The sequence below is a fragment of the Haplochromis burtoni genome, unplaced genomic scaffold (assembly GCF_018398535.1).
Source record: "Haplochromis burtoni strain Fernald_Lab_line unplaced genomic scaffold, NCSU_Asbu1 Contig_341, whole genome shotgun sequence".
Taxonomy (NCBI): Eukaryota; Metazoa; Chordata; class Actinopteri; order Cichliformes; family Cichlidae; genus Haplochromis; species Haplochromis burtoni.
This window is the reverse complement of record NW_024582702.1, coordinates 6612-32714: the sequence shown is the minus strand read 5'-3', so window position 1 is coordinate 32714 and position 26103 is coordinate 6612. Positions and strand designations below refer to the sequence as shown.

The following is a 26103-nucleotide window of genomic DNA, read 5'->3' as shown; positions in this document are numbered from 1 at the left end:
CTTATTTGGCTCAGCAGAACTAAAAATATATCCTGCTGCTTTTACACACGCACTCACATAACGCTCAGCGATTCTCTGCGCGATCAACCTCTCACATGTTTAAGCTTGCTGCGGGAGATTTCACTTGTCATGTTTGCGTAGTAAGCTAACGATTGATAAGACGATGTCAGAGGAATTGGTGCACAAATTATCATCACTCACAGATCAGTGCTGTCGCTCTCTATACACTCTATACACGCGTCACTGCAACTCCCCCTGGCTTCTGCTCCGCGGCTGCTGAGTAGCCCTCATCTGGGACTCTCCTCAGCTCTTTCTGGGACAGTGGCGCGGCTGCCCCTCTGTTGGTCTTCCTTGGTCTCTTGTGTTCTGGGGGCCTCTGGATGTCTGGAGTTTTGATCTCCTCCATACCTGCTTCATGCCCTGGAGGACGGGGCTGTGGCCCCCCCACACCCTCTAGCAGATCATTTATTTAGTATTACTGTATTTATTATTGTTCAAGGTTCAAGGTTCAAGGTTCTTTATTTGTCACATGCATAGTTATACAAGTATAACACACAGTGAAATGTAGCCTGACACGCTCCTCGACATGTGCAAAAAAATTGGGGGGGGGGGTGTAGAGGAAGAACATTATATATATTAATATAGTATATACACTGGGTGAATGTGCAGTAGTAGCAGCAAGCAGGTGAATTCTGTACATTAATATGAATAGACATCTGACTATTTTACAGGATAGACAATATAAACATATTTAAAATTAAAGGAATTGAAATGTACATTGTGCCTTGGTTTAGTGTCTGGAAGAGTCCTGTCTCAGTCAATTATAGATGATGTGAGAGGGCGGGTGTGTGTGTTTAGGGCACGGATGGCTTGGGGATAGAAGCTCCTCTTGAGTCTCTCTGTCCTTGCCCGGAAGATGCGGAACCTTCTACCAGATTGCAGAAGTTGGAACAGTTTGTTGCCAGGATGGGACGGGTCCTTCAGTATCTGCGCTGCTCTAGTCCGGCATCTCCTGGTGTAGGTGTCCTGAAGCGGGGGGAGAGCAATCCTGCAGCAGCGTTCTGCTGTACGAGATCACTCTCTGGAGAGCTTTTTGGTCCTTCACACAGCTGTTCCCAAACCACGATGTCATGTTCTGTGTGAGGATGCTCTCCACAGCGCCTGTATAGAAAATCCTGAGGATCTTTGGAGAGACCCTGAACTTCCTCAGTTGTCGTAGGTGATACAGGTCGCTGCCTAGCCTTTTTGGTCTGGACCTGAATGTGGGCAGCCCATGTCAGGTCTGAGGAGATGTGGACACCAAGATACTTGAAGGACTGCACCCTCTCCACTGGAGCTCCATTGATGATAATGGGCTTGTAGTCTCTGTCTGACCCATATATCATTGTGATGTTGTTATTCTATTACTCTTGTTCTCTTCTGCTTGTTTTCTTTTTTCTTTCTCAGCAGGTGATCCAGGTGATTGATATATGCATTTTTTTTTCTGCTCATTCTGTTGGTTTTTGTCTTTTGCCCTTCTCCCCCGTCCCTCTTCTCAGCTGTTTCTCTTTCCCTCTTTCTTTCTCCCCTTCTTTCCCCCAGTCAAGTCTGTCCCGTATTCAGTAAGTGAAAATAAAATAAACAATAAAAGGTGAATCAAATGGACCATTACGGCAAGGCTGGGATGGTCAGATTTGGTAAAGTAAATCCGTTGGGCATCTTTCTTTGCCTTTAGACAACAATTCTGATGGCAAAAGAGCCAAACGGGACAGGCAAAAAAAAAAAAGTAATAACGATTGATAAGACATGTCAGAGGAATTGGTGCGCAAATTATCATCACTCACAATCAGTGCTGTCGCTCTCTATACACAGTTCACGCGATTGCAAAGTGAAAGCAAAAAAACAAGCGCAAAAACAAGCGCAAATTCAAACGCGATTTCAATATGTCACATATTGACAGTGGCTCACCGATGCCAGCATAATCCAGCTACATCTAGAATGCAAAAGCATTGACATATATTTTTCCTTCCTACAATAGCCCGACGGGCAGGGCAGAGATAGATTTTGGTAGCCCGACTGAAAAAATCGCTAGCCCCAGGACGTCGGGCTAGCGATATTTGCGAGCCCTGTATCTGATTGAGGAATCACTCATCTTTGGAAAAGAGAGTTTATTACAGAGAAATGGCTCTTTCCAAAATAAAAGCTATACTATCCGCTTCTTCTGGGCTATATTCTCAGCAGCATATTAAACATATCAGGTCCCCATAAGGAGAATCATGTGCTAACGGCTGTCTAAATGACTCGGGTAAAGTTTGTAGCATGCGTGCTTGTTGTTTTTGTCTGCTTCCACTTGTCTTTGCACTAGGATGATGTCGGAGTAAATGTGCAGTCATATTCGTTGTGTTCCCACTAGTGCTGTCAGCGTTAATCTCGATGAAACTGACGTTAACGAGCTACCGCGGATCGCCCCGTGCGTGGGGCTAGACGGCCAACACGTTAACGAGCTAACTGCGCTAACACACTAGTTCCCACCCATGTAATTGAGCATTGCGTGGCACATCCAACATACTGTTTTACTTTAGTCCATGACGCGCTTACCTTCAGGGTCATACGTCACATGAAAACCAAAATAGTTCCAAACGCCAGATCTGAATGAGGGTGGGGGAGGTTCAATTTGCCATGTTGCAAGGAGAGCTTAACTTCTGTCTCGCTAGCTTGCCCTGCGCTCAGTGAATCTGCGTTCGACTACTCCGCCTAGGCTGCACTGTCGAGCGCAGATCCACTGAGCGCTCAACACAGACAGCATAGTCAGAAGGAAAGTTGATAAAATAAATTTAAAAATTTTATTGTTCGATACATATGCGTACCGAACCGAAAGCACTGTATCGAAGTCAATATCGATACGAGTATCGTTGCACCCCTAATATATAGTATATGTTGGATTTTGTAAACTTCTGAACCAGCAGCATTTTTAATTTAATTTTGTCTCATCCATTACAGTGATATAATTTTCTACCGCTGGCACCAATGGACTTTTTACCTGATGGATATTTAGCTAAAAAAAAAAAAACATTCAAGAATTGACAGGAAATGTCAAAATGTAATGTAAAATTCAGGGTTACAAAGTGTGGGGATCAGGGAAATTATTTTACTGCCACTACTGATGCCATGATCGGGGACCATTCTTAATTTCGTTGTTCTCGTGACAATGACAATAAAGTTTCTGATTCTGATTCTATTCATAACTATTATCATTACCATTGCATTAATAAGATATTCTACAGCATTGATATTGCATTCAGATGTTTAAACATATTGGCACCCAATTAGCCTTTATTACGGGTGCAGTTATAACCACTTTAAACTGTTGAGTTAAATCTATAATCTTAAATGCTTATATGCTGATTATATTGGGTTATAAAAGGAAGGCTCAACTCTGAGTACACTCTGTGCCAAAGTAGACAGGAAACTGCATGCTTTTGCAGAGCATGCTTTTGCAGAGCGTGCTTGCAAAAGTGGAACTAAGCAGAGTATGAGTGACGTGGAGCTTAGAAGGTTAATCTTACAGTAAAATAGTAGCTGAGCAGAGGCCTGAGTGTATTCGGCAACATGCTGCGTTTGAGTTTGCTTGGTAACAGATGACTCAGAATAAGTCAGGAAGTGTACTTCTAAAATGTCTTTGTTTCCTCTGTAAAGTGTGCATTTTTTGGTGGTTATTTTGAGGAGCTGTCTGGATGAGGCTATTTGAATAACCAGGTTATTCATTATTATCTTTTATTTGTTTATATCTTCAGAGTCCAGTCTTATAGTGACGTGTGTGGGAGAGTCCAGTCCTACACCTGGTTCAGGACCCAAATAGCCTGGGGGCTGTGTCAAAAGGCGTTACCAGAACATTTGTGGTTTTGAAAGTTATGCATGTATGTATCTGCTTTGACGCACGAGGGGGCGTCATAAATAATACCCTAATGCTATAAAAACAACTGCTTGTGTATTATTGTATTGTATGTTTTGCAGTGTTCATCTCCCCACACGTGTGTTCATTAAAATCATCGTTTGACCTAACTCTTCTGGACCTTCGTTGTTTTGTTCTCATCCTTAATATTCTGAACCCACGACAGTTTTGGTGACCTGACGTGAAATTGAGGAGGGGATTTTGGAAGTGTAAACGGAGAATTCTGGTGTCCGAGGGTGGTCAGACGGACAGGCATGATCCGGCAATCAAACTGACAGGCGCCTTTTTAAAAAGAGGTAGGCACAGGCCTGTTGATTTTATCCGAAGTGTGCTGAATTGGACGACAAAATTAAATGTTTATTCAGTAAAATTGCCGGTGAATGTCTGTTTTGATTTTGGTGAAAATTTCATGAGAAGTTAAAGCAGTTGGACTGCTAAGTGAATTTAGTCCATTAGAGAATTGGTCGTTTATTGGGTTAGAGTTCCTATTGGTTATAAGGTTGGACCTGCTTCAGTCATACACTTTTTCTGGTGTTTTACTGTTGTTCAAAGTATTATAAATTAGTCTAAAACGTTCGACTGCTAAGAAGCGCATAGCCCGGAGTTTACGCTCCCTCCTTGTCGTGGACGCGAGGCATTGACCTCTCGGTGAAGAGGGTTAGTTCAGTGTGGCTTAACTGTGGGGTACAGGGCATCCTGGAATAAGCTAGGAGTTGGAGTCTCCTCACCGTTTGGAACGGTGGTTTGTGCATTTTTGGGAAGCACAGGTTGGACCTGGGGCCTTGGAGGCTTTTAAATTGAGTTAGGGATTTTAGAGATCAGCCCAGAGACAGTTTGGAACTGAGACTGGTTAATTGATGACAAAAAAGTTTGACTTTATCCGCTGGGCGATTAATTTAAATTTTTCGAAATTGTGTAGGCGCTAAGCTGTCAGGCCTGACAGTGGTTGTAAATATAAGACGTCTTTGTAATATAAAATAAGAGAGTTTGGTGTGAGAGGAGGCTGTGAGTAGAGTCAGAAATGCACTGAATGCCTGCTGCTATTTTTAGACGGTGTGTGTGTAAATGCAAATGAAGAAGCTGCTGTGAAGCGCGTAGAGGATTATTGCTTTCTGTTTAGAGTGTTAGTGATTTTTACAACCATTGTTTGCAAACATTGTTAAGTGCCTGTATTTAAGACGCCGTTTATGTTTATTAGAGGGCTATAAATAAAGTTTTGAGTTGTTGCAGTGGATTTATAGTAATTGACTGAGTTTTGATATATATTGAGTGCACTGTACTCAAGACCAATATATTCCTTTCAGACGCTTTTCTTTGCAAGCTCCTTTGACTACGATGACCTGGATGACTGAGAACCTTCACAGACATTTCAATAGTAACCTCTCTTCAGCAATAAATGCTGGTGTGTTTTATTTTTTCCAGTTTTGTGTGTGCTGTGAGAATGATTAGAGGTTTCAATTGTTTGTTTGTTTGTTTTTTCTTTCACTTGCTCTTTCTGATTCTGAAACGCAAGTCTGATAAAATACTCTTAGAAAAAGCGTATTTTGAGGGATTCTAAGTGTGTGAATGTTGTGAGTACTGGGTTTGAATTATTCTGTGTGAGTCGTACTAAATAATAAATAAGTAATAATAACACTATGTGGGTTCATAGTAGAGTGTGTGAACAGAGGAAGTCTGAGAGAAAAGTGTGTGTGGGACAACAAAGTTTAGGGAAGGATGCAAAATGCTGAGGAAACTATTGTGTGGATGATGTTACAAAAACTGATGAGGTCTGAAAGAGCTCTGCTGAGTACGCTGAAGACTGTGATATGAATGCTGGCAAATGCAAAAAGCTTAGTATATTTAAAAGTGTGTGTGCGTGAAATAAGGGTGCATTGTTTTTTAGATTAAGACTTAGCAGAATTATAGAGGGTTTATATACTGTAAATGTGTGCGTATGTATATATATATATATAAATAAATAAGTAAGTAAGTACAAAAAGAGTTTGATTAGCCTGTAGAAACAGGAAAGAGACAAACAGAAAATATGGCTCTGAGTAGCTGTGTGTGTGTGACAGGAAGTGGTGTGTGTGACAGGAACTGCATGCCCATAAAAGGAGACTGACTGTGTCAAGTGTGGACCCAGAGAAAGAGATGAGTTAAACCCTAGGCAGATGAAATGAATGAATGTTTTAAGAAAAGAAATGAAAAGGATATTAATTAAATGTTTTAGTGCGTCAATACAGGTGGATTCTCCTCAACCTGAAAACATGAAGTACAGCTGCAAAAGCATAGATTAACAGAATTGGGATGAAAACAGGCCAGCCTTTGGCTTAAAATTTTACAGCTTGACCTCTCATTTTGTCCCGACCCTGAGAAGAAGCTTAAAGGACAGTTAATCTCCTGATGAAGACAGACAGAACATAGTGGACTTGAAGAATTAACAGGAGGCAAAAGACAGTGCAAATGAACTATATCACTGACGACTCCAGCAGAAGCATGTAAGAAAGCATGTGATGCAACATGCACGGTGAACTGCAGGCTGGTAAGAACAGTGTGACATGACTGTTTGAAGGCACTGAATGTGATATTTTGCCATGCTGGGAGTTAACCTAGAAGAAAAGACTGAAAAGATCAACGGAGAAGAAACAGCGAAGAAGAAAACAGTTGACTTGGGACTGTTTTTTCTGGAGATTTCAGGGCCCCACAGGACACTGTGAGAAGAGGGACAAGGACCAGTCAGAGGTCAAGCCTGGACGAGTTCGAGTGCAAGAGTACAGGATGTAATTGGATTGAAATTGAAGCCTGAACTCATGAGGGTTTAGATGTCCACCACGTCACAAACAAAGAGGTAAACAAAAGAAGGTAAAAAATAAAGAGAGAAACTAACTAACAATTACATTAATGAATAAAAACACACATACACAAATTGTTACATGTGAAATTATTTTTGGAAGGAATTAAAAGTGAGATAGTTTGAATCCTCTTCCTTGAATCGCTACCTTATCGTGGTGGAGGGGTTTGTGTGTCCCAGGGATCCCAGGGGCTATGTTGTCTGGGGGCTTTTGCCCCCTGGTAGGGTCTCCCATGGCAAATTGGTCCTGGGTGAGGGACCAGACAAAGAGCGATTCAGAAGACCTATGAAAAGAACATCGAGGGAACAGTTTACCCTGCCCGGGATAGGGTTACCGGGGCTCCGCCCTGGAGCCAGGCCCGGGGAGGGTGCCCGAGGGCGAGCAGTCTGGTGGCCGGCCTTAGTCCATGGGGCCCGGCCGGGCACAGCCCAAGAGGAGACATGGGCCCATCCTCCCACAGGCCCACCACCCGCAGGAGGCGCCATAGGGGTCAGGTGCGCAAGGTGGTTGGTGCCTGCCGTGGTGGTAATCCCCGAACCAAATGGTGGACACCAGAGGTGAAGGGAGCCACCAGGCTGAAGAAGGAGTCCTATCGGGCTTGGTTAGCCTTGTGGGACTCCGGAGGCAGCCGACAGGTATCGACAGGCCAAGCGGAATGCGGCTCGGGCAGTGGCTGAAGCAAAAACTCGGGTGTGGGAGGAGTTCGGAGAGGCCATGGAAAAAGACTTTCGGACTGCCTCGAAGAGATTCTGGCAAACCGTCAGGCGTCTCAGGAGGGGAAAGCGGTGCTCTACCTGCACTGTGTATAGTGCTGGCGGAGCGCTGCTGACGTCGACTGAGAAAATTGTCAGGCGGTGGAAGGAATACTTCGAGGACCTCCTTAATCCCACTGACACGTCTTCCGAGGAGGAAGCAGAGTCTGGGGATGAGGGGAATGACCCGCCAATTTCCGGGGGCGAGGTCACTGAGGCAGTTAAACAACTCCTTGGTGGCAGAGCCCCTGGTGTTGATGAGGTCCGCCCCGAGTTCCTGAAGGCTCTGGACGTTGTAGGGCTGTCCTGGTTGACACGCCTCTGCAATGTTGCGTGGAGATCAGGGGCAGTACCTGTGGACTGGCAGACCGGGGTGGTGGTCCCCATCTTTAAGAAGGGGGACCGGAGGGTGTGTTCCAACTACAGGGGGATCACACTCCTCAGCCTCCCTGGGAAAGTCTATGCCAGGGTGCTGGAAAGGAGAGTTCGTCCGCTAGTCGAACCTCGGATACAGGAGGAACAATGCGGTTTTCGTCCTGGTCGCGGAACACTGGACCAGCTCTTTATCCTCTCCAGGATACTTGAGGGTGCATGGGAGTTTGCCCAACCAGTCTACATGTGTTTTGTGGACTTGGAGAAGGCATTCGACCGTGTCCCTCGGGGTGTCCTGTGGGAGGTGTTGCGGGAGTATGGGGTGTCTGGCCCATTGCTACGGGCCATTCGATCCCTATACAACCGTTGCAAGAGCTTGGTTCGCATTGCCGGCAATAAGTCGGACTCGTTCCCGGTGGGTGATGGGCTCCGCCAGGGCTGCCCTTTGTCTCCGGTTCTGTTCATAATTTTTATGGACAGGATTTCTAGGCGCAGCCAAGTGGCGGAGGGCTTTCGCTTTGGTGGCCTCAGAATCTCATCTCTGATTTTTGCGATGATGTGGTTCTGTTGGCTTCATCGGGTGAGGGCCTCCAGCTCGCACTGGAACGGTCGCAGCAGATGGCCGCCCCTCCCTGAGCCTGGTTCTGCCGGAGGTTTCTTCCTGTTAAAAGGGAGTTTTTCCTTCCCACTGTCACCAAAGTGCTTGCTCATAGGGGGTCATATGATTGTTGGGTTTTTCTCTGTATCTATGAAGCGCCTTGAGGCGACTTTTGTTGTGATTTGGCGCTATATAAATAAAATTGAATTGAATTGAATTAATAATAGCTCTCTTTTTCTCTTTTTTGTTCTGAAGCGGCCTGGAAGAGAGTGACTAACAGCGCTGTAAAATGTCCGGGAGAACAAATATAAGGTGACTTTCCCAGATTACAATGGGTTAAGGGAAAGGCTACCTGTGGGGACCTGATCAGGTTGTAAGTCCCTGTCTAAAAGGATTGCCGCGAGCCAATCCAGTCCAAAAGCATAAAGAACTATTTTCCTAAAAAACAAAATAAAACAAATGAATGAGCTCATGTTGCTGAGGGTGGAGTATCTGATTGTTTGCGCGGGAGTCTCCACCATCAGCAATACCTGGTGTGAATGCGTGTGAATGATTGTGTGTAAATGGACGGTGACTGGACGGACTAAAGGTTGGACCAACTGGACACTGAGATAAAGACTGGACTAAGGTTAAACACATGACTGATAACTGTTCCGTTTTAAGTTTCTTCTTATAACACCGATTGGATCATAAGGGGGGAAAACTGAGTATGAAATGTGAAGTTTAGGTTAACACACAGGTTTTGTTTCTAGGAAGTTCCAAGGATGCAGGCTCTGGATGGAGCCAGGAGTTCGAAAAGATCTGACATGATGATTAAATTAATTTCATTCCTTAAACACAGGTTTGCAGGGCCGGAGCAGATATGCCTGAGAGGAGGATGGCTGAGGTGTTTTTGAGCAATAATATGACTAACTTTTTTCTTTTAATTTCCTAAGCTCAGGGGAAGCATCTTGAGTCTGTGACACATAAGATGTGTCAAAAGGGGGAATTGAAGTTTTAATTTGAAATGGGTTTTAGGATCATTTTATGACTTTTGGGGTGTTTGATAATTTAGATATGGTAAAATGAGGCAGAAATTGTTATTTTCATGTTTAAGTTAAAGGATTAAAATGAACTGAATCCTGTTTAGAAGATAAAATGCCGGTGTTCATAAGAAGCTGTATACCAAACTTAAAGGGAAATTGCGGGACACTTTGAATAAACGATATGCTTTGGGGAAAACTAGTTTAGGAGTAGAACATTTTTGATTTCTTTTTGATTTCTAGAATAAGTGGTTATAATGCAGGCTTACACATACAGATATTATATCGATTTTTTTTTTAGGGTAGAGGAGAGAGCTTCTTAAGAGGGTGTTAAAAGTGTTACTGGACCACCTAGATGACATGAGGTTGTTGTCTGATTCCCTGAGCCAGAGGACGGCTAGAGAGGGTCAGAGCAATGACACCAGTAAAGTGTGGTGACCCTCGTTTAAAGAGAGGGTCACCAAGAGAGGGGGTGTGGGGATCAGGGAAATTATTTTACTGCTACTATTCATAACTATCATCATTACCATTGCATTAATAACATAATCTACAGCATTGATATTGCATTCAGATGTTCAAACATATTGGCACCCAATTAGCCTTTATTACGGGTGCAGTTATAACCACTTTAAACTGTTGAGTTAAATCTATAATCTTAAATGCTTATATACTGATGATATTGGGTTATAAAAGGAAGGCTCAACTCTGAGTACACACTGTGCCAAAGTAGACAGGAAACTGCATGCTTTTGCAGAGCGTGCTTTTGCAGAGCGTGCTTCCGAAAGTGAAACTAAGCAGAGTATGAGTGACGTGGAGCTTAGATGGTTAATCTTACAGTAAAATAGTAGCTGAGCAGAGGCCTGAGTGTATTCGGCAACATGCTGCGTTTGAGTTTGCTTGGTAACAGATGACTCAGAATAAGTCAGGAAGCGTACTTCTAAAATGCCTTTGTTTCCTCTGTAAAGTGTGCATTTTTTGGTGGTTATTTTTAGGAGCTGTCTGGATGAGGCTATTTGAATAACCAGGATATTCATTATTGTCTTTTATTCGTTTATATTCTTTTTATTAAGCTTTGAGTAGTGGCATTTAATTAAAGCATTTATTCAACATATACATATATAGTTTTAGTTAGATTGTTACACATATGAGAGTGGCCTCTGTCTGGTTGTGAGTTTTAGTAGGCGAGGTGAGAGGTGAAACAGTGCAATTGAGGTCGGGAGACACATACACACACATCTTAGGTAGATTCATTTCTAGGTAAGAGTTCAGACATATTTTGCAAGCTTGCAACTGCATTTTGTGTCTGCAGAATTGACAGTTTTGTTGCAGAGCATGCATCTGAGGTTTTGGAGAAGCAAGAGCAAGATGAGCTACAGGAAGCACCTGGCTTGGAGGCGAAGAAAATGTTCTTTTCAAACTGTGTCAAAAGTCGTTACCAGAACATTTGTGGTTTTGAAAGTTATGCATGTATGTATCTGCTTTGACACATGAGGGGGCGTCATAAATAATACCCTGATGCTATAAAAACAACTGCTTGTGTATTATTGGGCGGAGATCTACAGCTGATGTTTTGCAGTGTTCATCTCCCCACACGTGTGTTCATTAAAATCATCGTTTGACCTAACTCTTCTGGACCTTCGTTGTTTTGTTCTCATCCTCAATATTCTGAACACGGGACAAAAGACATCCAGCACAACCCACATACACAGGACTCAGACTGCAATTCAGTACTCTTTGTTTTCATTGCTTTTCTTTTTTTGCCTCCTCTGCCAGACACCGGTACTCAATCAGCCTCCTCTGACACTGGCCTGCAAAGCCACTGCAATACCCTCTCCCTGCAGCTGAGCCATGAGCCCCACCCACCACAGAAACCATGTTAATGTGTCACAGCAATAAGCCATGCATATTGTTAAGTAAATAGGTTTTTTTTTATTCAGACCAACAGCAAACTGTTAGATGAAGAAAGCAACCCTGGAAGATTTTGTTTCAGAATTGTGGTCTGTATCTGTGTTTAATTTTCTTTCATCTTTAACAGGTTTTTAAATGCATTCTTTGCATGCAAACTGTATGCAATTTTTGTATACATATGCAATGTCCTCAAATTCAAGTATCAAGTCCTTTGATTTGTTACCTTGTTTTATATGTATGTTCATTCATTGCTTAGTGATGGGAAGGCCATTTGGGACAGCCTGTGTCCAACAGTAAATGGTCTGTGGGAGGGGCTCAGCATACTCAGCATACATATTTAAAAGTCAAAAAGTCAAATTCAGACTGGTGTGGCTAACAATGGCTCTCCAACAGTTTGTCTGCTGTTTCTTTGTGACGATCATTCTCTCATGCAAAGGTGAGAAAGAAATTCGATTTTGTTTCTCATGTCCTATTTTATATGAAGACTGGACAGAGTACAATGTTAATTTAAGGTTCAGCTGTACAGATTTTAACAACTATTGTAATTAAAAGTACTCTACTATACTTCAAAGCAGCCCACTTGGTAGCCTGCTTGTAGATGTATCCAAGATAAGAAAGAGAGTCAAAAAATCCACCTGGTAAAAAAGCAAATACCTAGAGGTGAAAGCAGGACTATGTTTCACTTTATAATGTAGATCAGATCAGTAAAGTCCCTGTATCTGATGTGATCCACAGCACTTTATTTATCATTTTGCCAATTTTCTGCTAATGGATTTTCTGTCCAGCCAGCAGTTCGTGTCCCCTTTTCTTTCCAAAACTTTTTCTGTTTGAAATATTTAAGCAATAGTAATGTAAACATTTCAAGTTAATTGGGTTATTTATTATATTTTTTGTATTGACAAATAGAAATGTAGTAGAGAGTAACTATGTGCTCACTGAGAGGGCTGAGTTCAGTGACATGATGTTAATTACTACTGATAAAGTACAACTTGATCATTAAACATCAAACAGGTTTTAGTTTAGTGTTAACAATGTTTACTAACTGGTTAATTACATGGTTTGTTAACTCTCAAGTTGCTGTTGGTCTTTATAAATGGGTATTGTTCCCAAATGGTTAACAATGTGCTGTACAGCTGTAACATTATTATAATACCCGTTATGATGTTGAAACTGATCATTGTAACCCTGCATATTCATACAGAGAACGCACAGGGAAAAGTGTGCAAAACAAAAGTCTTCACTAAATGTTTGTTTTCACTTGATGTTTGGGTAGTGAGCAAGCAAAGTTCATATATACTTTATATATAGCACTTATGACAGTGCATTTTTGACCAATTCAAGATCATTATAATTTGGACTGCCCCTTTCCCAAAATGTTCAGGTAAACAATTCTGAAAGTTTGAGGAAATAAGAAAAGGCAGTGTAGATCCAAGTTGACTTTTCAGGTATTTACTTTCTGTCTGACTAATGCTTCAAAATGTAAATCATGATGTGCAGTACACTGGTTTAACATTTTTTTATAATTATTTTCTCCTTTATTTTTCAGATGGCCATGCACAGATATCTGGTAAGGATATTTGTATTTATAATATCCAAGAACAAGTTTCAAGTTTAGTTTCAACCTTAGCTGTTTTCTCTGCTGAGCTAAAAAGAAAAAAGAAAAAAAGGAGGCAGTACTAATCTCATTGGTTTGAGCAAAAGAAAACTGGGGATTAAATGTCTTTATTCCTTCCTTTGCTATCTTTAACACCTATACTACTACTAAAGGACACTTTGGAGATTGTGTCCCCCTTTTCTAAGAAGCAGGAGATCACTGTTTATCACTGTCAGTAACAATCCAAAGTTAACTAATTGGACCAATTAACCATAACAAGTGAAGAGCACCAGCACAGTCTAAAGATTTTTGAAAGCTACAGTGTAGCCATAGAGCTTGCCATATAGAGAATAGGAACTTTTAATATAAGAGATACATGTTGTGTGTATGTCTGTGTTTGCATGTAAAGATGAAAATGATTTTCTTTTAGTACTTTTCAGGTCTTGTAGTTAAATCATGGTTCACTTGTCTCATAGTGGATGTTCTGCAGTCCTCACAAACTCATAATTCAGATGAGGGAGTTGGATAGCCTAGACTAGATGAAAATTGCCTTTTGGCTCTAGCTCTACAGCTGATTATGTAAATCCCATATAAATAGGATTATTTATATGGTTTAGTAGTAGTAGTTAACATGGAACAGAGTGGTGCAAAAAATAGAAATCTTGTAAAATATAAAAAATTTTTAAAAACAACTAAATTTGGCAAAAAGCTCTCATCTCTGATAATATTTATATTCATAAACTTATCCATTTACACTGAAATAACATAAAGAATCAAACAACAAAATACCAATGAAAAAATGTAAAACGATTTAAAACGAAAAGCGTCTGGGCTTCTGTCCAGATGCTTTTCTTTCCAAGATACCTTTTTCTGTTGTTTCATTTCATACGCTGAAATGAAAGAATAGACTTAATAAACCACTAAAGTTTTTTTTTAAATGTATTCTATTGACTCATCAAAGTACCTACCTTTGGCAGATATAACAGCTGAACACACCCATGGCATTCTTTCTAAAATGCAAACCAAATATTCCTCAGAAAGTTCTTCCCAACTCTGTTGCAGAAGTTCCCATAAATGTGTGGCACTTGTAGGGTGCTTTGTTTTCACTCTTATGTCCAGGTCATCAAAATCAGCTCAGTGGGCTCTTATCCATGTTTTGAAGCTTATTAACTTGTTCTTTTTTCACGAGGTAGTTCTGGCATAGCTTCATCTTATATTTTGGGTTATTATCTTTCTGTAGGATGAACCCCTAAACAGCTAGGCACATACCAGAGGATGCTGCATGGCTCTGCAGAATGCTGTGGTACCCAATTTGGTTGAGGGTGCCTACTTACTTTTGTACCATTTCAGGCTATTCATTGGACAAGAAGAAGAATTGATGTGTTAAAAAAATTTCTTCCAAAACCTTCAATCAGTAGTGTACAGTTCCTTGCAGGAGTAACACCATGGATTTGGGAACCGTGAAAAAGAAATATCACTTTGGGCCCCACCACTTTAATGTTGCAAACACTGCCAGCCCTAGAATTATAACTCTGTGCAGACATCGACCAATGTTCTGCTTAGATGAATAGATTTTTTTTAATTTATGCAAGACTGAGAAATGTGCAATTTGTTACATTTTAATATTTTTCATGATAATATTATTAGATTTTTTTTGTTTGTCTGTTTTTTACAATGATTGGTGCCTTTACATCAAATACAAATATAAATTAAATAGCCATTAACTTTTTGGATGGATATAAATTTAAAATCTCATCTATAAAATGGTTTAAAATTATGTTTTACTGATCAAAATTGTTTTATTTAAATTATTAAGGTACTGGCAAATATAACTTAACTAAGTTACCGAATAAAGTGTAGCCAACTGAAAAGTATCTATGTCATGAGACCTAAGTGGAACTCAGATAGATTTTATTTAATTTCATAATGCTGTCATGGACTGACATTTCTCACTGGCCGACCTGCCTGTTGTGTGACAAATGCATTTTATTGCAAAATAAATAAAAAGTCTGTAGGAAAAAAATCCCAAGGGGCCTCCCTGCAATTAGACACATTGCTTGACATAAAAGAATGAACTTTGTTCTTCAACTAACAGAGGTGCTGGTTCAGTGTCAGGAGTGTGGGTATTGGGAGATGGGATTGGGACAACTAAGCCTGAGCCAAAGCTCTGATCTGTATAGGGTCTGCCTGCACAACACAAACACATTATTTTCTTTTAGAACTGGCGAAAGCTAACTAATACTAGGAAATTTAAGCAGTTTCTATTGACTTTGGAATTAGTTTAATTTCCATCTGTTAACCTTTTCTTTTTTAAACTTCACTGTTAACGGAGCCATCCTACCACTTTAAAATTTACAGTTACAATTTACAATATTACAACTTCTGAATCTTATATTCACAACATATCTTTTCTGTGTTTTGTTTGCAGGTGTGCCCATTTTATTGGCTGGGTCTGGATCGACTCGATGCTCTGGAAGAGTTGAAGTTTATCACAATAACATCTGGGGAACAGTCTGTGATGATGGCTGGGACTTAAATGATGCTGAGGTGGTTTGCAGAAAAATAAACTGTGGGTCGGCACTACAAGCTCCTCGATCAGCTTACTTTGGTCAAGGAACTGGACAAATTTGGCTTGATGACGTGGTCTGTTCAGGAAGTGAAAGCTCTCTAACACAGTGTCAGCACAGTGCATTTGGATCACACGACTGTGTACATGGTGAGGATGCTGGTGTCATTTGTTCAGGTGAGAAAACGTTTTTAGGTCATTATCCTCTTGTGTGACATACATGAGTTGTGTCACACCTAACTGTGGGCACAATAATAATGCTGGCGTCATCTGTTCTGTTAAGATATATTTTTCTCATCCAAGGCATGCCAAATACTAGAAATATATAAAAGGCAATTGAGTTAAAACAGATAAGGTAACCTGAGACCAGGAGGACACACAATATGTGTACAATTTTCAAGGTTTATATCTCGTAAATACACATGATTTTATGCAAAATCACATCTGATCAGTCAGTTTGTACTTTATATTTACATACAACTATAGATGAACATTACAAGTCCTTTATGTTCCTATCTTTTCTGTTTTTTGGGGGGAGTTTTCAGGTGTGCCCATCCGATTAGGTGGGTCTGGATCAACTCGCTGCTCTGGAAGAGTTGAAGTTTATCACAATAACATCTGGGGAACAGTCTGTGATGATGGCTGGGACTTAAATGATGCTGAGGTGGTTTGCAGAAAAATAAACTGTGGGTCGGCACTACAAGCTCCTCAATCAGCTTACTTTGGTCAAGGAACTGGACAGATTTGGCTTGATGACGTGGTCTGTTCAGGAAGTGAAAGTTCTCTAACTCAGTGTAAACACAGTGCATTTGGATCACACAACTGTGTACATGGTGAGGATGCTGGTGTCATTTGTTCAGGTGAGAAAACGTTTAGATACTAACCCTAATCCTATTTTAAGTAATACTGTTCAAACAACTATGGGCACTATCACACCACTGGTGTCATCTGTTTAGGTGAGATATATCCACAGAATGCCAAATACTGTAAAAAATAATTTCTTGTTTTCACAATTATTTGTATAGTCGTCATAGTCTTCAAAGGCAAATGAGTTAAAACACTGGCAGGGCATGCAAATCCAGCTTCAGGTCGTGTGGAGGAGATCAGGGTGGTGGGACCTAAAAGCCAAATGAAAAACATGGAGGTGAAAAGGCACCACAAGAGCTTTGACCAGAGGCTAACTGTCACGGTCCTGTGTTTTTGGTTTTTGTACTTTTACTTTGGATTTTATTATGATTTATGACTATTTGTGTTTCGGTTTCCCAGTGTTTATTCAGTGCTCCTTCTGTTTTGTGTCATCCCTGCCTGTATATCCCTTCTAGTGTCGTCAGGTCTCTGTGTTAAGCCCGCGTCTCTGAGTCTGTGTCTTTGCGTGTGTGTGTTTTGCGTTTTACTTTGAAGGTCCGTGTCTGATGTCAGTGTGTTCAGCGTGTTTTCGTTTCGTTTCCCCTGTCCCGTCCTGTCTAATTACTGTCTAATTACTCCCAGCTGTGCCCTCCTTCTGCGTCTCATTCCTGCGTTATCCTTCTGTGTATTTAAGCCTTGTGTCTGCCTCTGATTGCAGTTGTTGGTTCGTCTGCGTTATATGGTGTTTTGTTCTCTAGTCTGCGTTATCTCCCTGCATCTCTGTTCTGGTTTCAAGTTAGTTTTGCCAGTTTAGGTTTGTCAGTTCTGTTCTCGCCAGCCTCGCCCTTTTTTCGTTGTTTGCCATCCACTTCAATAAAGCTCACTCTCATCAGAAGCAGTGCTTGCATTTTGGGTCCTTTAATAATTTACAAACGGCTTGCCCCGCTGGCCGTGACAGTACGAACCAGCCATCAATGGACCCAGCAGCATTTGACTCGCCCAAGGAGCTCTGTGAGGATATTGTGTACTCTGTGGACAAATTGATTAATTTGTGGCTGGAACATGAGGGGAAAGAACTTCGGCAAGCTGTGGGTAACCGGCTACAGCGATTGGTTTCAGCTCACTTCACCTGCTCGCACAGAATTTCATTCTGAACGAGCTTCGCCTTCACCCCCCGGCTGCTACCACCCACCCAGCAACTAATGCTTCGCTGCCTGGCCCGACGGAGGTTGTTCTGCCCGGCCCGTCGGCCGAGCCTTCGAAAGGGAAATGACACTCACGCCGTCAACGCCCCTCACCACAGCCGGACCTCGGGATATCAGAGCAGCCGACTGTGGTGAGTAAAAAGGACAATATTACTGGTTTGAACTTCAGGACTTTTTCCTCTTGGGTGTTGATGAGACCTAATACGCGTAGCTTACCTGCCTTCGTAGTAACTGACCTCTCCCAGGTTGGTATTTTTAAGACTTCTGGGAAAACAAAGGGCTGTGTTTCTTCTGCTTCTTCTGAGCCTGGATTAACTGTCTCTGACCCTGTTAACCCCGTATCAGCTATCCCAGAGTCTGCTAAAGCTGTGGCTTTCACCCCAGAAACAACCCCAGCTCTGATGATACTAAGACTGTTTTATTTTCCAAGCTGCCACCTCAAGAGACTGTTCAGTGTGCACCTGAATGTGTCATTTCTTGGACTACTGACACTCATTCAAAGACATTAAGTGGTAATGTTGCAGGAATTCAGGGCCTCCCAGAGGCTGCGTTCCCTAGAGACTGAAAAGCCAGCATTGCCCGAGTCATTTAAAAGTTCCACCGAGTCTGCTCAATTAGCGGCCCAGCAACCGTCAGCTCAGTTAGCTGCCCAGCAACCACTAGCTCAGTCTCCAGTGTCCCCGCTACCTGTAGCTCAGTCTTCGGTTCTGTGAGCCACTCAGCCATCCATCATCTCTATGCAGGGAGAAAATCTAATTCCCAACCAGGGTGTTTCTCATAACTTAGCTGCTTTAGGTGCAGTTATTCACTCCAGGGTCTCCCCAGAGGCTAGGTCTCAGTCCCCAGCTGATTCTGGCCCCCTGAAGGTTAAGCAGGCCCCTAGGAACTGCACCATGTCAGCGCTTCCTGGGCTGAGCCAGGGCCCTGTGCAGCTCCAGTTACCTTTGTGTCTGCCAGAGGTCCCCGAACCTGCTGGTTCTGATCCGTCTCTGCTAGGAGTCTCGGCGCCCGCTGGTCCTGTGTCTGTCTTCGCTGGAAGGTCCAAGGGGCCCATCCAGCCATCACCGCCGCCTGCAGCTCCATCATCTACGGCTTCCACGCCGTTGCCTGCAATTCCATCATCTACGATTTCCATGCCGTCGCCTGCAGCTCCATCACCTATGGCTTCCACATCCTCACCTGGTCCAGCACCATCCTCGCCTGGTCCAGCCTCTGTCTTGCCATCAAATGCGACCCGGCCTGGACGACCTCGCCTTTGCCGGCCACTTTCCAGGCCTCTAGCTGGACATTATCGCTGTCGAGGGCGGCCCCCTGAACGAGGTCACCTCTGTCACCACTACCTGCCGCGTGGCCAGCCTCCGGACTGCTCTGTCGCTGCCACTGCCTTCCGCATTGTCGGCCTCCGGATTTCCTTTAATGGTGTCACCATCGCTGCTTTTCACACAGCCGGCCTCCTGAACTGAACAGTTTTTTGTTTTTTTTGATTTTATTGATTAGCATTCAAATATCTCAGTGAAGACAGAACAAAGATCTACCACAAAGCAAGAAAGCATGAGACAAGGCTAATCAAAAGATATTGGCTGAAGCATTTGCTTATTACGCCAACCCTTTTAACAAAAGATCTTTTTGCATGCATGTTTTGAACTCTTGTGCTGTTGGCCTCTGGGCCGGTCCCCTGAACTGGTTTTGGGACTCTGTTTTCTTGGGCTCCAGCATTTATTTATTTTTAGTTTTGGACCCATGTTTTGTTTTGGGACCTTCTGGTGCTCCTGTTCTGTTTCCCTGACCATGTGACACTAACACAACGATAGAGTTATAGATACCTTCAGGCAGCTCAGAACCCTCAGGCTCAGGGAGTTTAGGACTTCAGCACAGGGCATGCAATCCCATCTGACTGGGAGTGCTCAACAGGACAAGCAAAGTCTACTGGCTCTAGAAGTAAGGCAGCTGGTCAAAGATGATTGCAACTCCTGGCTTGCAGTTGTGAGTCCATCAGAGGAGCCTTGCTTCATCTTTTAGAGGGCTGTCCAGGTGCTCATTGCTCCAGTGACTGGGTTGCTGCAGCGATAATAAAGGCCAAAAAAAAGAGGATGCTCAGGTTTCAGTCTGTTAGCTGTGTCTTCATGTTGTTATTAAATAAAGAATGTCCAGGATTGTTGGGAACAGAAGTAGCTGAGGTTTATTACAGATAATTGCCCTCATGGCAGAGAGACTGATAAAATATTTATGTTCTTAGAATTATGAATCCTGGAAGAGAACTTAAGAGATCCTCACTCAGCTCCTCATCCACAAGCAATGCTGGATAACAGTGTAGCTGAGTGCATTCGGTCATGTGTAGGTATCTAGACCCAATTGGAGACTCATGAGATGGAGTTAATGCACAAAATACAAAAATACCATGTTGGTGTAACAGAAGACCTATGGGTGCTGGAAAAAATACATCCAAATACGTGCTATATGTGACAAAGACCTTATTCAAACTAAGGGTTTAAATGCACATAGAGTTATGGTAATTAGGGAAATGCCAAACACCATGGTAAACAACTGAAACTACATAGGGAAAACAAGACAAGTGTGGTATAGTAACAAATACCATAACGGGCAGTCTATCCTTCAAGCTCAGGTACTTTACCAGAGGCCTGGGAGCTTGAGGGTCCTGTATCTTAGCTGTTCCTAGGACTGCGCTTTTCTGGACAGAGATCTCCGATGTTGTTAACAGGATCTGCTGGAGTCACTTGCCTAGTTTGGGTGTCACCGCACCTCTGAACAAGCTCTGAGCACAAGATCCATAGAGAGTCTATCACATCAGGCAAGACCCCAGGTGCAGGCTGTGTAAAGATGCCCCTGAGACAATCCAGCACATAACAGCAGGGTGCAAGATGCCAGCAGGCAGGGCATACATGGAACGCCATAACCAAGTGGCCGGCATAGTGTACAGGAACATTTGTGCCGAGTATGGACTGGAAGTCCTGAGGTCAAAATGGGAGACGTGGGAGACGTGGTAGGGTGGTGGAGAATGAGCGAGCTAAGATCCTGTGGGACTTCCAGATACATACGGACAAAATGGTGGTGGCTAACCAACCGGACATAGTGGTGGTAGACAAACAGAAGAGACGGCCTAGTGATACGATGTAGCGGTTCCAATGACAACAACATCAGAGAAGAAGGAACACGAGAAGCTGGAGAAATACCAAGGGCTCAGAGAAGAGCTCGAGAGGATGTGGAGGGTGAAGGTAACGGTGGTCCCCGTGGTAATCGGAGCACTAGGTGCGGTGACTCCCAAGCTAGGCGAGTGGCTCCAGCAGATCCCGGGAATAACATCGGAGATCTCTGTCCAGAAGAGCGCAGTCCTGGGAACAGCTAAGATACTGCGCAGGACCCTCAAGCTCCCAGGCCTCTGGTAGAGGACCCGAGCTTGAAGGATAAACCGCCCGCAGGGGCGTGCTGGGTGTTTTTATATATATATATATATATATATATATATATATATATATATATATATATATATATATATATATATATATATATATATATATATATATATATATATATATATATATATATACTATATATATATATATATATATATATATATGTATATATAAAAAAAATATATATTTTATAAATATATATAATATATATATATCAGTTATATCATATATATATATAATATATATATACACCCCATACACCCTGGTGTTATATATATATAAATATATATATACATACACATTCTAATAATAGACACACACACACACACACACATACATATACACACATATATATATATATATATATATATAAAAAACACCCAGCACGCCCCTGCGGGCGGTTTATCCTTCAAGCTCGGGTCCTCTACCAGAGGCCTGGGAGCTTGAGGGTCCTGCTCCCAGGGATAGGCTTACCTAAAACTAAGAAAACCCAATCATATAAGACAAAATGAGACAAACTAGAACACAAACATAAAACCCAGGACTAGAACACAAATTTCAAGTTTTGTTATCAAGAGTATTGACATTGCTTTCTGTTAACAGAATTAAATGTTGACAACAGGAATTAAGTGTGTTATAATTTGCTATTCAACCACAGTGTAAAATAACAAATATTTCTCTGTAGTTTAGTGACAATTTATATGAAGCCTCATATGTATACAAAGTGAAATGTCTTATAGTGGCAGTACAGTGATGCTTACAGCAATATCATGCAAATAAAGAGATCAAAGATTAACAGTGTTTGAGCATCTGAACGTTAAATTTAATAGGCTTTCTTAAAATATTTTATTTAATATGAAATACAATAACTTTAAACAAAAGGATTTAATGTAAATATAGAACTACAAACTGTATTTTAATTATGGAAAACTTCTCCATTTTAACTATTAATTGCCATTACAATATTTTTTTTTGTTCTTAACTCCTTTTCTGCATTTTCAGGTTCACCCATCAGATTAGCTGGGCCTGAATCAACTCAATGCTCTGGCAGAGTTGAAGTTTATCACAATAACATCTGGGGAACAGTCTGTGATGATGGCTGGGACTTAAATGATGCTGAGGTGGTTTGCAGAGAGGTAAAATGTGGACCGGCATTACAGGCTCCCCAGTTTGCTTACTTTGGTCAAGGAACCGGACAGATTTGGCTTGATGAAGTGACCTGTTCAGGAAATGAAAACTTTCTAACTGGGTGTCAGTTCAGTGGATTTGGAGCACACAACTGTAAACATTCTCAGGACGCTGGTGTCATCTGTTCACGTAAGATATATATTTTTGGTCATTCACAAGATTTCAAATACAGCAAATAAAACTTATTTTTACAACTACTGAAAACAGTGTTCAAATGTAAAGCGCAAATGAGTTAAAACAAATATGAACAGAAGGTGAATGCTTTGTGTTTGAGCTTATCAAAAGCTAGTATACTCCTATGGCAGTGCAGAGAAATGAAAGGGTTGCATTAATAATTAATAAATTAATAATCTTACCAGCTCCGTGGAGGAAGTTCTTGGTGAAAGTGAATCTGGCTGCTGTCAACTCTTCTGTGGACATGAAAGACCCGGCTGTGATGGAGTACATCATGAATTTGGTAATTTGTGTGATCCCAAAATCTTAGTGAAACGACTATACTTATATTTTAATAACAAAACCTTCGAGGTGTTTTAAAAAAAAGTCTTGGATAATGAGCAATTCAAAAAAATTGCTTTATTAGCATTAGCGTCTTGAGTCTCTTTCATGTCAAATTTCATTTAAAATGTAACAATAACAGTCTATAATTTGTGGTGTAATCATTAAATTTTCTTTTTTCTGTTGTGCAGGTCAAAAATGAGCTGGGAGGTACGACTGGTGACCTAAAAGTGAGCTGGTGGAAACTTCCAGAAAAGAAAGATATCAAAAACGTGACAGAGACGTGTACTCCATAGTTCACACTGTTTGTTTCAATAGCTGGATGAAGGCAGCTTACAGCCTGTAAAAGTGATGTGATTGATTTAATCTTTACTTTTCACATGATATCTGTGTTTGCTTGCTTTCTGTTGTGGTACATTTAGTTGTAAAACAAACATAATGCCATGGTCCTGAGTCTGATCATTCACTGTTTTGTGTTTATTAATATTGACTTATGTTCTTGTTTATTTTGGTTATGTATTCTGTTAAGATTTGCTAATTGTTAGGGTTTGGTTCTGTACACCCTCTGTTCCAGGTCCGTCAGTTCTCAGTTTAAAGCCTGTGTCTCTGCATTTGTGTTGAGTTTCCTGTTTTACTTTGAAAGTCTGTGTCTTATGTCAGTGTATTCAGTTTTGCGTGCTCCCCATCTCATTTGTGTAATCAGTGTCAGGCATATCTCCCAGTTTTTTCCTCTTGGTCCTGATCACCTTTTGTATCTAGTGTCTGCGTCTTCCCCTGCTCGTTGTTGCTCCATCCCTCATTCTACACTGTGTGTTCTGTCTGTCAGCCTGTCTGCATAGCTTCTTTATATTTTCAATTTAATTATTTTGGTATCGAGCAATAAAGCTGTTTGAGTGCACTTTTTCGTCTCCTGGAGTCTGCACTTTGGGTCCACTATTTCTGCCTCCCGCACACAGTACATGACACATAATCTCTTTGACTCCAAACTTTACTTTAATGCGTTTGATGACTTATTTCTGTGATGCATTTCCAAAGAAGACGAGTTCTGTTGGTGCCAGCAGAAAAATATTACTTTCAAATCTGAAACTTAGCATCTGCTTTGAATTGAGATAAAGGAAAGTGACCTTAAAGGAAGGAAATTATATTTCCATGTGGTTTGCATAATGGAACACAAACCATATGGAAATATACCATACCCAACCTTTCTTGTCCTCAGATATTTTTTCTTTATCTCTCCCAAAGTTAGAAATTAAGTAAACTACAGGGTGGGCCATTTATATGGATACACCGTAATAACATGGGAATGGTTGGTGATATTAAAGTCCTGTTTGTGGCACATTAGTATATGTGAGGGGGCAAACTCCTCAAGATGGGTGGTGACCATGGTGGCCATTTAGAAGTCGGCCATCTTGGATACAACTTTTGTTTTTTCAATAGGAAGAGGGCCATGTGACACATCAAACTTATTGGTAATGTCACAAGAAAAACAATGGTGTGCTTGGTTTCAACGTAACTTTATTCTTTCATGAGTTATTTACAAGTTTCTGACCACTTATAAAATGTGTTCAATGTGCTGCCCATTGTGTTGGATTGTCAATGCAACCCTCTTCTCCCACTCTTCACACACTGATAGCAACACCGCAGGAGAAATGCCAGCACAGGCATCCAGTATCCGTAGTTTCAGGTGCTGCACATCTCGTATCTTCACACCATAGACAATTGCCTTCAGATGACCCCAAAGATAAAAGTCTAAGGGGGTCAGATCGGGAGACCTTGGGGGCCATTCAACTGGCCCACGACGACCAATCCACTTTCCAGGAAACTGTTCATCTAGGAATGCTCGGACCTGGCACCCATAATGTGGTGGTGCACCATCTTGCTGGAAAAACTCAGGGAACGTGCCAGCTTCAGTGCATAAATCAGCAACGCACAGCAATTCTGGATGAATAATCCGGTTAAAAGTAGATAAAAAAAAAAAAACACTAAATAGCAGATTCTGGAGAGACACTGAGCCTCGCGTTGTTCACGCGCCGCCATCTTGGTCAATATATAGGAAGAACATAATAATCCCTCACTAAGTAAAAAATTAGAGATCAAAGTAGAAGTTTAATAAGGGCTGGAAACAGACCTGACTGAATACATATAAATACAAGAGGAATAAAGTAAAATAAACAAAAGGCTAAATTGAATTAGAACTTAACTGTAATGTATTCAAGCTAATAATAGCAAGGATAACAACCTGTAAACTGGTATTAACAATGACACATAGTTGGGATGAAGACCATGCCCAGAATGAATAGAATGAAAGAAAATACATGATTCACACAAACACATATTAAATAAAATAGAGAGATGCATAAGGTATATTAAGGTTGTGTCATTGTTCAGCCAAGGAAAGTGTGTGAAAAGGAAAATGTCTCCACCTTGGGAGGGGGTGAAACTGCAGATCACCTGCAGCCCTTGGTGGATACAAAATAAATTATAAATAAAATATTGTAATATACTATATGTAACATTAATGATGACATAATATTAATATGAAGAGGCACCTTAGTCAGTTATGATGTGAGGTGGATAATTGTTAGAAGTAGTCTGCATCAAGCTCAAGGTTTGCTCAAATTCAGTACAATGATATATGAGATGAAGAAAATATCTAAACTAATTAAGTGCATAAGAGGCACTTGACCTGCTTGAAAACCTGACATCCTAGATGAGACATTGCTGAAATATAGAGCACACCTATACTAACAACTAATAAGCTATACCCTGTATACAACAGCTAAAGCTACAAAATTGAGAAGCTGAATTAAATATGTGGCCACTGTAAGCTGATGAGCAAGTACTATGGGTTTTTTTTTTTTTACAGCAGGAGCTGCATGAGGGTTCAAACATGCAGCTGTCTGTGAGCTCAGTTTTTTTCCCCTCACACTTCTTATTTGCCTTTGGCAGCATCCTGACACATGTGTGTAAAGCATTCATGCTATCAGCGACTTGTTTTGTTTTGTTGTTTTGAAAAATAAATAAATTTGTGACCATACTTGTAGATCACAGTGACACATAATGATTAGGCATATGATTTACTAATGCAGATGAAGTTTATTCTAAAATTTAAGGAGAACAAAGAAGAACAGCATCTTCAGTTGTGTCTTGGCTGTTGTTCTCTGTGTAGTGTGCTGAGTTTTGTTTTTTGTTTTTTTTGTTTTTTGACGTGTTGCTTGAGTGAGGAGTACTGTGACTTCTGAAGTAGCTCTCACCATGCAACCTTGATGATGATAAGTTCAGAGACATCTGAGAGCTGGGTTGTCTGCTTTGCTTTAGGTGATAAGGCAGAAAAGTTAAAACTTAGTTTCTTGTCTTGAAG

The 26103-nt window shown here is 41.4% G+C and overlaps 1 protein-coding gene across 1 annotated transcript; it reads left to right on the top strand.

The window, feature by feature from the left end:
- Nucleotides 1–11601: 11601 nt before the first annotated feature.
- LOC102309167 (deleted in malignant brain tumors 1 protein-like) lies at nt 11602–23630 on the top strand. The gene is made up of 7 exons (XM_042228672.1): nt 11602–11853; nt 12964–12984; nt 15440–15754; nt 16123–16437; nt 22062–22376; nt 22607–22704; nt 22934–23630. The coding sequence occupies exons 1-7, from the start codon at nt 11715–11717 to the stop codon at nt 23036–23038; spliced, it is 1308 nt and encodes a 435-aa protein (XP_042084606.1). The 5' UTR covers nt 11602–11714; the 3' UTR covers nt 23039–23630.
- The last annotated feature ends 2473 nt before the right edge of the window (nt 23631–26103 follow it).